At 35.6% G+C, this 10,430-nt stretch overlaps 3 protein-coding genes across 8 annotated transcripts in view; 1 reads left to right on the top strand and 2 right to left on the bottom strand.

Moving 5' to 3' along the window:
- Positions 1 to 573: 573 nt before the first annotated feature.
- On the bottom strand, positions 574 to 3,237 carry LOC108548640 (protein-L-isoaspartate(D-aspartate) O-methyltransferase). Of its 3 annotated transcripts, none has more exons than XM_017901685.1 (6): positions 2,821 to 3,237; positions 2,008 to 2,104; positions 1,715 to 1,854; positions 1,283 to 1,508; positions 880 to 965; positions 574 to 778 (listed from the first exon to the last, which is right to left on the bottom strand). In XM_017901685.1, the coding sequence occupies exons 2-6, from the start codon at positions 2,060 to 2,062 to the stop codon at positions 584 to 586; spliced, it is 702 nt and encodes a 233-aa protein (XP_017757174.1). In that variant the 5' UTR covers positions 2,063 to 2,104; positions 2,821 to 3,237; the 3' UTR covers positions 574 to 583. The 3 variants fall into 3 exon arrangements, with proteins under 3 accessions (XP_017757174.1, XP_017757175.1, XP_017757173.1); XM_017901686.1 differs by having other exon boundaries at positions 2,008 to 2,085; positions 2,836 to 3,237; XM_017901684.1 differs by having other exon boundaries at positions 2,008 to 2,085; positions 2,821 to 3,129.
- Positions 3,238 to 3,793: 556 nt separating this feature from the next.
- Positions 3,794 to 5,761, top strand: LOC108548658 (facilitated trehalose transporter Tret1). 2 transcript variants are annotated; one of them, XM_017901707.1, is made up of 5 exons: positions 3,794 to 3,846; positions 3,939 to 4,077; positions 4,181 to 4,748; positions 4,835 to 5,036; positions 5,106 to 5,761. In XM_017901707.1, exons 2-5 carry the CDS (start codon positions 4,014 to 4,016, stop codon positions 5,739 to 5,741), a joined length of 1,470 nt encoding a protein of 489 aa, XP_017757196.1. In that variant the 5' UTR covers positions 3,794 to 3,846; positions 3,939 to 4,013; the 3' UTR covers positions 5,742 to 5,761. The 2 variants fall into 2 exon arrangements, with proteins under 2 accessions (XP_017757196.1, XP_017757195.1); XM_017901706.1 differs by having other exon boundaries at positions 3,824 to 3,863.
- Positions 5,762 to 6,167: 406 nt separating this feature from the next.
- The window catches only part of LOC108548659 (WW domain-binding protein 4), an 11,519-nt gene continuing 7,256 nt past the window's right edge, over positions 6,168 to 10,430 (bottom strand). For 2 of the 3 annotated variants that reach the window (XM_017901708.1, XM_017901709.1), the window contains 6 exons: positions 7,766 to 7,973; positions 7,517 to 7,618; positions 7,300 to 7,371; positions 6,941 to 7,193; positions 6,498 to 6,840; positions 6,168 to 6,400 (listed from right to left, as the gene is read on the bottom strand). In XM_017901708.1, coding sequence (XP_017757197.1) covers positions 6,175 to 6,400; positions 6,498 to 6,840; positions 6,941 to 7,193; positions 7,300 to 7,371; positions 7,517 to 7,618; positions 7,766 to 7,973 — 1,204 coding nt within the window. In that variant the 3' untranslated portion in view covers positions 6,168 to 6,174. The remainder of the gene's footprint in view (positions 6,401 to 6,497; positions 6,841 to 6,940; positions 7,194 to 7,299; positions 7,372 to 7,516; positions 7,619 to 7,765; positions 7,974 to 10,430) is intronic. The other variant, XM_017901710.1, reaches the window with a different exon arrangement.

Below are 10,430 nucleotides of genomic sequence, written 5' to 3'. Positions count from 1 at the left end.
TATCCTTGTGACATCGCATGTATATTATTTTTACGCTTTTTGCTTTTGTTTTGAGTACAAAAATAATTTGTATGTTTACTCACTAAATAATTTATTAAATACATATACCTATTATTTGTTTAAATACTTTCACAATAAAGATAATAAAAATTAGAATATTTACGTAATTTCGAAAAGAATTAAATTAATTTTACTTAAACGAGTATCAGTAATTATTATACAAGCAATACATCATTGAATAATGCGCCGAGTTATTTCATTTACGTAAAATATATTGTATCGTTGTACATGTTAGCAAAAAATGATGTTAACTTAAGAGCATCATGCAACGCATAAGGAAGAAGTTTCTATATTCGTTTAAATATTACTAACATTCATTGACTAATTATCACATCATAACTGCCATTGCCAATGATAATTTTGTTTTAATACTGAAAGCCTAAAGCCTAAATGATTTCTAAACATTTGGAATTGTTAATAATAATAATAATAATAATATATAATTGTTATTATTGTTGTTGTTGTTGTTGTTGTTGTTATTATTATTATTATTATTATTATTATTATTATTAAGAAGATATTATTAAGAATAATAATCGTTCATTAATTGAGTGGCAGGATCAGTAAGAGGAATATAGGAAACTTGCATTAGCTTCGTTCTTGTGATCGTACCATCGATATTTTTATCAACTTGCACCAGATCTTGAAACCTTTGTAAACCTTCTATGGCAACAACTGGACAGATCAGCCGGCCACCAGGTGTCAGTTGATCTATCAACTGAAATAATGCAAAATAAGCGTTATTCTTGCTAATTTGTTTATAAAGACACCGTTATATGTCGGTATATATACTATTCGCTTTTAAATACTGTACTATACCTGTTGTGGTAATGTTTCCGCGGCTGCTCCAACGTGAATCGCATTGTAAGGGCTCTCAGTAGCATATCCCAATCGACCATCTCCCACTAGGCGCATTTATAATGACCTGTTGTTAGTCTTTGCTCTATTTTATATATAATAGACAGCAAAATCACGCAGTTGGTGGACACAATCCTGTTTGATTCTTCATGGTAAGGTATATACCTATTCCACGTGGGTGGATTGCGAGTATTTTTTATTTCACTACATCTATGTTATTTTAAAATTCTTGAATACATGAAGTTTTCAAACGTTGCAGGAAAAAGACCATGTATTAACAAGGAATTCCCTTATCTTTTTCCCGACACCAACTATTCGTGAATAGAAATTGCAACAATATATTAATAGACTTGTGTTTTCTTACCTACGAATTTAACGCGTTCTTCCTTGATGAAATGAGGGCAATCACTGCTTACGTTTTTCAAAGAAATTTCTACTAGTTCTGGAATATGATCAATCCCAATCACACGACCACGAGAACCCACCATAAATGCCATACATGCAGACAAGTAGCCAGATCCTGAACCAACATCCAATGCTTTTGCTCCATCGAATAATTGATCAGACAGGATAGACAAGGCATATGCATGCTGCAAAACAACATTTACTTCTAACAGTAGATGTACTTAAAATAAATATATTTTTTATAATTGTGTTGCTTCTATATTAAAATCTGTTATTGCAAATCTTTACAGCCTTAATATCAAGAATAGCATAAGAATCGCTATATATGTTGAACTAAAAATACTACAAGTGTTTAAATGACAATCTTAACAACAGATTTATAGTATTTTACCATATGAGGAGCACTAATCGTAACGTTGTAACCAATTTTTCTCGGTTGATCAAGATATGGATTTGATTTATGATAATAGTTTGCCCTATCTACAGCAAGCATTGCTGCTTCTGCTCTGTCTGTTGTTAGAATACCTGCATCTAGTACAAAAGTCCACAATTAATTTCTCTACATTCCATAGAGTAAAGAGTATTATATTTAATTTATTTTACATAATTATACATAATTATATTTACAATATATCATTCTTATTATATATTATACAAAATTATTTCTATACAAGGAAATCTTACCTTTTAGTTTGGTTACCATTTCTTGGTTTGTATTTCCACTGCAGTGCCATGCCATGTTCCACGATATTATGTCTAATGCTGCATATAGAAAGAGATACTATATTTTTCAGAAAAGAACAAAAAGAAAAGTAGTTGGAAAAAATGAAGTAATAAATAATGATTAATTAGGAAAAATTTTGTAAAATATTACAAATCGGTCGTACATCGTGCAATAATATTATAAATGATACAATTCAACAAGTAAATATATAGCTTAAATTTTATTTGCAAATATTCAAGAAACTTTTCCAGTATATAGAAACATGTTTCATTGCAAACTGAGGTAAGTAAATGAAAAAGAAAAAAAAAGATCATGTGCACGGTACTTGCTTTAGTATAAGAAAAAGCTTTCTATTGCATATTGAACCTAAAAAAGCTTAAAATTTAAATTTGAAATAAATTTGTATCGTGGATGTATACAACATTTATTTTAAAAGATTATAATATAAAGATGATTGGAATGTCTTGATGAAATACAAAAATATAGAAAAATAATTTCCTTAAAAGAATGTCTTCTTTGATATTAAAAATCAACATCATTGCTCTAACATAACATGGTCATCCTATTGAAGGATACACAGAGGATTTAAAAAGATATATTTTTGAGAAAAAAAAAAAGGTCATTATTTCAATTTAAATTCACATTTACATTACAATGATATTTATTAAAGAACGGTATTAATGTTTCCAATATTTTTTGTTTATTAAAAGAAACTATGTTTATAACAAACTACACGCATTGAATACGAAGGAGAATTTTGTTAGGTTAAATACCTGTTTTGATGTTACCTAGGTGCGACAGATACGTTCAGGTTCAGGCGTGCATGAGTTACATCTATGTATTCGAATTAGCATTTGCATATGTGCGTTGTCGTATGTTTTAGATACTATTAATGCCAGATACGTGTTGCATATTTAACTAAATATAAACTTTTTCAAAAATAACGTTAATCATTCGATCGACATTGTAAAGGGGAGAAGATAGAAAGATAGGACGATAGCGATGTATAACTAATAAAATTAAAATTAAAACCATAATTAATACGATAAATAGATAAAAATGAGAGAATGCGACCATCACGATCGCTTACTATATTTTATTCAGCTATCGTTCTATTTACAGATGCACACGTATTTAATTGTACCTATTATTCCGAAATTGCAAACATTATACACTCGTGGTATCGTAATATTATCGCGCGATGAATTTAAACACGTGTACTGTGCGTTGAAAAATTGATATGTACATATGTACATGGGAGAGCATAAATTAATCTAAAGCTCTTCACTTGAAAATATGAGTAGACTGTTACGAGGTCATAAATTATGACCCGAACTAAGAGTCGGTAATATAGATCTGGTAGTAAATCATAGTCGAATGGATTTAATTATGCTGAAATGACAGTGGTGAAATGATTTTATTTACCGGAATTAAATTCTTTTAGCAAAATACTGTTCTAACAATTAGCAATATCTATGTTCATAATACCAGGCTTCAATAAATGTATGTTGAAACGGTAAAAAAACGATTGATTAATGTAGAGAAAAACGAGGTATCGCATGTCAAAAATTGCGTTTTAACTTGCAAAAAGCAAGAATGGAGAAGTAAAAAGAGACGGGAAAAGTGACGCACAAGTGCACGGATGTTTGTCGAGTACACACAGAATAAGGGATCTAAGCGAAATAGATGATAAGAGAATTATATTTGAGTCATTCAAGTTCGGTAATGAGATTGTTACCGATCGGTATAAATTGAAGGAAGAATTGAACTTTTGGCGGCAGAAGTAGTCCGCGGTAGACGTAAGGAGAACAATTAAGTATATCGTAGAAGTTTATCAAAAAGATCAAATTGGAACGGAAGAAATTTTTCAATCAGACTTTCGGAATTTTAGGTCAGATAGAGATATTTTTGTTTCGAGAGAGCTGTGAAAGAAAATATTGGGCTGAAAGAAGGAAAAACGGAAGAAATGACCGACAGGAATAAGACTGACGAGCCAGGGATGCTTCGGCAGCTTTTCGTCACGCTGATTGGTGAGTGTTGCCGGAAAAAGGTGTCATGAGGAGGTAGGAAAGATGAAGAAAGTTTATGGTAACAAAATTGTTGCGAAAGTAATTATCATGATTCTTTTTCTAGTAAACATCTCGGCCCTGTCATTTGGAACGATGGTTGGTTGGCAATCGCCAACGATACCGCAACTACAAAGTGAAAATCCGCCGGTGGGTAGCGAGCCGATGACAGACGAAGCTGCGTCCTGGTTAACCGGGATTACGTGCATATCGGCAACTATAATGAGCTTGACAGTAGGCATGATAGCGGATAGATTCGGGCGTAAAGTGACCGGCTGTTTAATGGCTTTGCCATTTTGTTTGTCTTGGCTGTTCACTATTTTCGCTACAGAACATATGCATCTATATATCGCGCGTTTCTTTGCGGGCATATCTGGCGGAATGGTATTGTTCTTGATACCATTGTACATATCTGAAATTACGAGCGATGGAATACGCGGTATGCTAGGCAGTCTGGTGATATTCCTACTGAACAGCGGTATTCTTTTCGGTTATATACTCGGCGCTTTGCTCTCGTATCGTTTGTTCTCGATATCAATGCTCATGTTGCCCTTACTTTATTTCGCATTATTCGTTTTCATGCCGGAAACACCTGTATATCTAGTGCGGCGTAATCGAATTAACGAAGCGATCAGGTAAGCGGGGGCAATCTTTCTTTTCGATTTAACCAATACTCTATTTTGACGCAACATACTATTCGTATTTCTCACGTTCTTTGTAGAGCTCTAACATGGTTGAGAAACGGACATAAGTCGACAGTAGAGAGAGAAATGTTGCGTCTTCAGGAGGAGACAAAAGAGTTCACAGTTTCGGAGCGATCGACTAAACTGCTAGAATTGTTTCGAGATCGTGCAACGATCAAAGGATTGCTTATTACACTGGGATTGTTCGGTGGACAACAATTTAGCGGAATATTTGCTATGGTAAAAAAACACTCATTATATGTCATTTAATCATTTTACATTGACATTTTTTTCTCTTTTTCCACACAGTTAAGCTATACAGAAACGATATTCAAAATGTCGGGAAGTTCGTTGTCGCCAAACAGTTCAGTAATTATCGTGGGCGTGATTCAAGTGTTTGGCTCATGTTTATCCACTTCGCTGATGGAAAAGGCCGGTAGAAGACCATTGCTTTTAATCTCGTGTTTAGGGATGGGTCTATGTCATTTTACGCTCGGCACATTTTGCTACCTGCAATCACTTCAATACGATGTTAGTCGGTTTAGTTGGATTTCGATCGTTGCCTTGTCCGTTTTTATGATTACCTATGGTTTGGGTTTAGGTCCAGGTCCATATGTGATTTGTTCGGAAATACTTAGTCGAAATATGGCGAGTTTGGTATTAATGATCGGAATTTCTTTTGCTTGGGGCATGGCATTTTTGGTCGTTAAGTTATTCCCGAACGTAGTTGATGTATTAGGGGTTCACGGTTGTTTCTTCCTGCTCGGTACTTCTTGCGCGATTACCTTCGTGTTTATTTTCGTGCTTATTCCAGAAACGAAAGGTCTGCCCCGTCAAGTAATTTTGGATCGACTTAACGGAATACCACACGCGTTAAACAAGAAAGAATACGTTTCTTCGGATGACATTGTTGGAAAGAATACGCCGCTACCTGCATTAATTTGACGAGATTCGATAAATAAGCAATTATATCGCTTTTACCATTCGATATTCGGGATAAGTACTAGGTTTTGCCTAAATCAAATATCAGGTTGGATAGCGAATACCGTTGATGTATGACTAGAAAAGAAATGGAGTAAGGGTAACAGAGAATTTTCGCCATGTAAACAGACAATGAAAAAGAACAATGTTTTATGTTATTATTTTTATACATATTGTATGTGATAGTAAACATACCAAGAATGCGGTAAACTTATTTAAAGTGTACTTTTTATAGTGATCTGTAAATTGTAAGAAAAGGATGTAGTCATTGAACCTCTGATATCTTAAAATAATTTTAAAGTAGATAGTAAATGAAATGTCTAATTTCGATGAAATGGTCGAACGATATGTGTTGTCCGATTAAAATGTGCGCAGTTAACCATAACCATTAAAACAGTTACGAATCATCGGTGAACCTTTGACGTACGTTTCTGTTACTAATTTTTCGTTTCTTAAATGCAATTGGTTGGTTGCCTTCATTGATGTCAGGTATCTCGATTTGCGTAATAGTTTTTTCTTTAAATATTCTTTGGAACGACTGTGATTCTGTTTTCTTAGAGACAGGTAATTGTATTTGTAGTTGATTTTGCTGCGGTAACTGGAAATCCAGTGGTTTAACTTGGCTGAAAGTGAAAACATCCGAACGTTATTTCATTCGCTGTATCTATATTTAATCTAAGATAGATTACAAGTATTTTGGCTTTATCGAATAGTACTTACGTCTTCTGTACGGTTTGCCAAGGTCCATATGGATGTGACTTTACCGGAATGCTATAGTCTCGTCTGTATGGTCGACTTTCTGTTTCCGTTCCAACTTGCATTTCCTCCTTTATATTTTGCTCAACTTCTAACTGCGGTAGTTGTGCACTGCTCATCTTTCTCAATTTTTTCAATTTCTCCCGCTCCGCATTGGCTCGTTTCTCTTCGAGAATATCCGCTTTCGCGATCGCTTCTTCCTTATCCAATTGTTTTAATAATTCCTCTTGAAGCGCTTGCTCCTTTGCTTCTTCTTGTTGTTCCGCGAACGTCATGTATCCGTCTTCTGGTGGATTCCAAACGGACTCTGTCGCATAAAATGTATTTAGAGGTAACAATCAGAACTTAAGAATGATACGTAAGGAAAGAAAAAGACAGATTAAAAAAGTGTAGAGGGATCAATTTACCGTTGTTTTCAATGTGCCAGTAATACGTATATCCTTCGGGACTGAGAGCTTCGTACCAAAGTTTTCGAACTGGTTTTGCTGGACGTTCCTCTTCCAGAATTTTTTTCCCCTTCCCTTTTCCTTTTCCTGTTTTGCTCTTTCCCTTTTTTTTTTTTCCCTGACTTTTGCTATCGCCTTTGTGCTGAGATTTCATCTGTTGCGCGGTTATGTTTCTCACTAGAGTTGGATCACATGGGTCGATTTCCTGAGAAAACTGAAACATCACAGTGCAGTTAAAAGTTTGCCAAGCGGACGGTAAATGAACGATTGAGAGCTCGTCTGGAATAGCACGATCGATTGGTATCTGTGTGAATTCTCACCTGTTGATTTTCAGCTTTGAATCTAAATTGTGCCCCTGAAGTGGCTGTTGTTATATGATCGAAGTATGACACCTGTAACATATATATCCTTTTCTCTCTCTCTCCCTCTTTTTTTCTTTTTTTTCTTTTTTTTCTTTTTTTGTTAAGAAAGAAGTAAAAGAACTGTCATTAATACAATTTGTTAATACAAACGTAGTAAGTAATATGGAATACTCACGTCTTTTGCTTCTATTTGTGTCATTTTCTCTTTGATGATTCTATCGGCGGTCATGTCTCTCGTGTTATTTTCTACGTCCTTTAAATAGGCAATCATAGCTGCCTAAATATGTAAAACAAAAAGACAAAATCCTTTAAATACTCATTTGATAAAACTTGGCGATGTTTGATCTTTTTGAGAACGCCTGAGAAGTGAAAAGAAAGCGAAGGTAAAGGGAAGAAAGTGAATCGAAAGAAAAAGTGAACGTACATTTTCCATTTTCTTGATGTCATCTTCGATCTTTTTGGTTTGTTTCGCCTGTTTCGCACTATTTTTGTGTATTTCCTTAAGTCGTTTGCTAACATTTTCTTTGTGTTTTTTGCCACCTTCGTGAAAATCGATACTAGGCTTATTGTCAGCGATCCAACACTTACAGAAGTCGCAAAATTTACGACCCTGAGACTTCCAATAGTCTGCCCTGGAATAACATATTCATTGTTCTATATATTTCTATACTTTTTTTCCCTGTATCATCCTCCTGCTAACGCAATAATCACGGTTAGATAAATTCTTGAGAAGTAGAAGGGTATAAACGATCGATGTAAATTAGCCAACGATTAAACGGTAACTTGGTAATTTTTTAGGAAAAACTCAATTTTCGAATTTTTAAAAGTTTATCTATTTTCGATGGTTTCATTCGTTTCTTGCAATGCGTGCATCTGCGACAATCAACATTTCTCGAACGACAAACCATCTTTTCCGTAACCTTTCACCACGTTCGTCGCTGTAAATCAATCGATATTTTCGTCCTCGCGAGTCGCGCATCACGGAAATCACAACTTCTTCAACAATGCCACGTTACATCGATAATAGAGCATGTATTAATAGCGACATCGTCCTATAAATAGATAAGAGAAGAGATTGGGTTAGCCAACTGGCTAATCGTCTACGAGCCAATTGGTACCCTCGTATCTACATATGTGTATCGTTTAAGTGCATCGTTTTCCGTGATATTCTGTCGCAAAACTATCGCTACTAGGCAGATTTATTTCATGACGGATGAGTTTGTGGCAATTTTCTTTACCATTTATAATCGATCACTCTCGTTTCTTCGATTCTTCTCTATTCTCCTCGATTCTTCGGCAAATTGAACCGGTTTTCTAAACAAATACGAACATCTAACGACATTAATCGTTCGTACTTGTTCGTAATAAGGATGACGAGGATAAGGGAGACTTCTGCTAAGCACGAGATCCACGATATTCTATTCTCTACGATCAAACGCAACGACACGCGAATAGAACCGTCAGCTACGATGCCGTTTTCGTAGTCGGCCAACACCGTGGTATATTTTCGTGCCTACTTTTTGGCACGAGTTTTCGATCGAGATAGGCGTTTATATCCAAAGCGGGTGAAATCTTTTCGGGAATGATCGAGCAGCATTGAACGATAAAGAGAGATATGAGAGATACCTGTAAGTAACAAAGGTTCGATCTGAGGGATCGCAGTTGTTCAGGACACTTGTATAAAAGGATATCGAAAACGACACAACTACGACAACGACGATGACGACGATGTACCATCAGGCACGCCCTTAATTTTACGCAACGATTTATTTTTAGACAAGGGAGATGGTAGCAGGATGGAAAGCAATCGTATCTGTTCGTTCATAAATATCACGCGTTTACACGGTTCAAACTTTTTTCACAATTTTATCTTAAAGGGCTGTATGCATATTTCGATGTTTGAAAGACGTCTCTTGTAAATGGTATGCGACATACCATTATTTACGTCGTTGTTACGCTGTTACACCGTTTACGTCGACGTTACATCGTGTCTTGCTTTTTCTTTCTTTCGACGCCGGTTCGAACGAACAAATACGTATCAAACGTGAAACGAACGTAACGTTTACCGAACATAAATACGTGACGAACCATTGCTCCAAATCGATATACCTGTCGAGCGATCGCACGCGGTAGCGTCATTTTCGATGAAACATATCGTATACCGGTTCAAGGTTCAGACACGCATACAGGAAATACCCTTATCTGCTATCTTCTGCACTCCATATGGTCCGTCTCAGGTAGCAACCCTACCTGTCCTGTGAAACCAGTCTTTCTATCTATCAATATTTGATAAATACTAATCGAATTGTTTAATTTGATCGGTGTGCATCTTTCACGTTGGTTTATGGATTTTTGGGAATTAACTGCAATTGTGTGTCAAATGTGTATGAGATTCAACTAATGGCCGATTGTCGATCAACGCAAGTTGCGACTGCAAAATGTTTCATCACCGATCATAGTTTAGTAATTTCACACTAGTTGCCTGACATTTGTATTTTCACGTTGATATCCTTGTGTCGTTTTTCCTGGATATGCAAAGAAGTGCGGAGAAATCAAGGAAATACGATCGATCCACGAGGTCCCAGAAGTAACGATAATACAACGATGAAAAACAGTGATCGTCGCTGTTTTCCCTGGGATCGTTTTCCGTTATTTCTGGAAAACATTTCAACCTCTGGCTTGTAGGTTAAATGCGCGTTTGTATTGACAAATGTCGATTTTATCGGTTTAACAATTTCTCGGTGAAAAGATCACGGAACACATTGCGCCTTTGACGATGATTTCATCGAGAAAATTTCGAAGAGCGATATTTCATACAGCCGTGTCTTATGCGTGGTAACAATTAATAGTAATACAAAAATGGTTGCATTGCATTGCATTTGTGCGTAAGGGAAAGTCCGTAAACATTTACATATATAATTCCTAATGATATATTTTAGAAAAGCGTGCTTGAACGCTTGTACAGCTATCCCACACCTTTGCAGTCTTGCAGTCTTGTAACTAATCGCGTTTAGAAATTTAGAAACGAGGAAGAAAAAGGAGGGGGGAGAGAGAGAGAGAGAGAGAGAGAGAGAGAGAGAGAGAGAGAG

Source organism: Eufriesea mexicana, unplaced genomic scaffold (genome assembly GCF_001483705.2).
Source record: "Eufriesea mexicana isolate 0111107269 unplaced genomic scaffold, ASM148370v2 scaffold1723, whole genome shotgun sequence".
Taxonomy (NCBI): Eukaryota; Metazoa; Arthropoda; class Insecta; order Hymenoptera; family Apidae; genus Eufriesea; species Eufriesea mexicana.
This window is presented reverse-complemented; position numbering and strand designations above follow the sequence as displayed.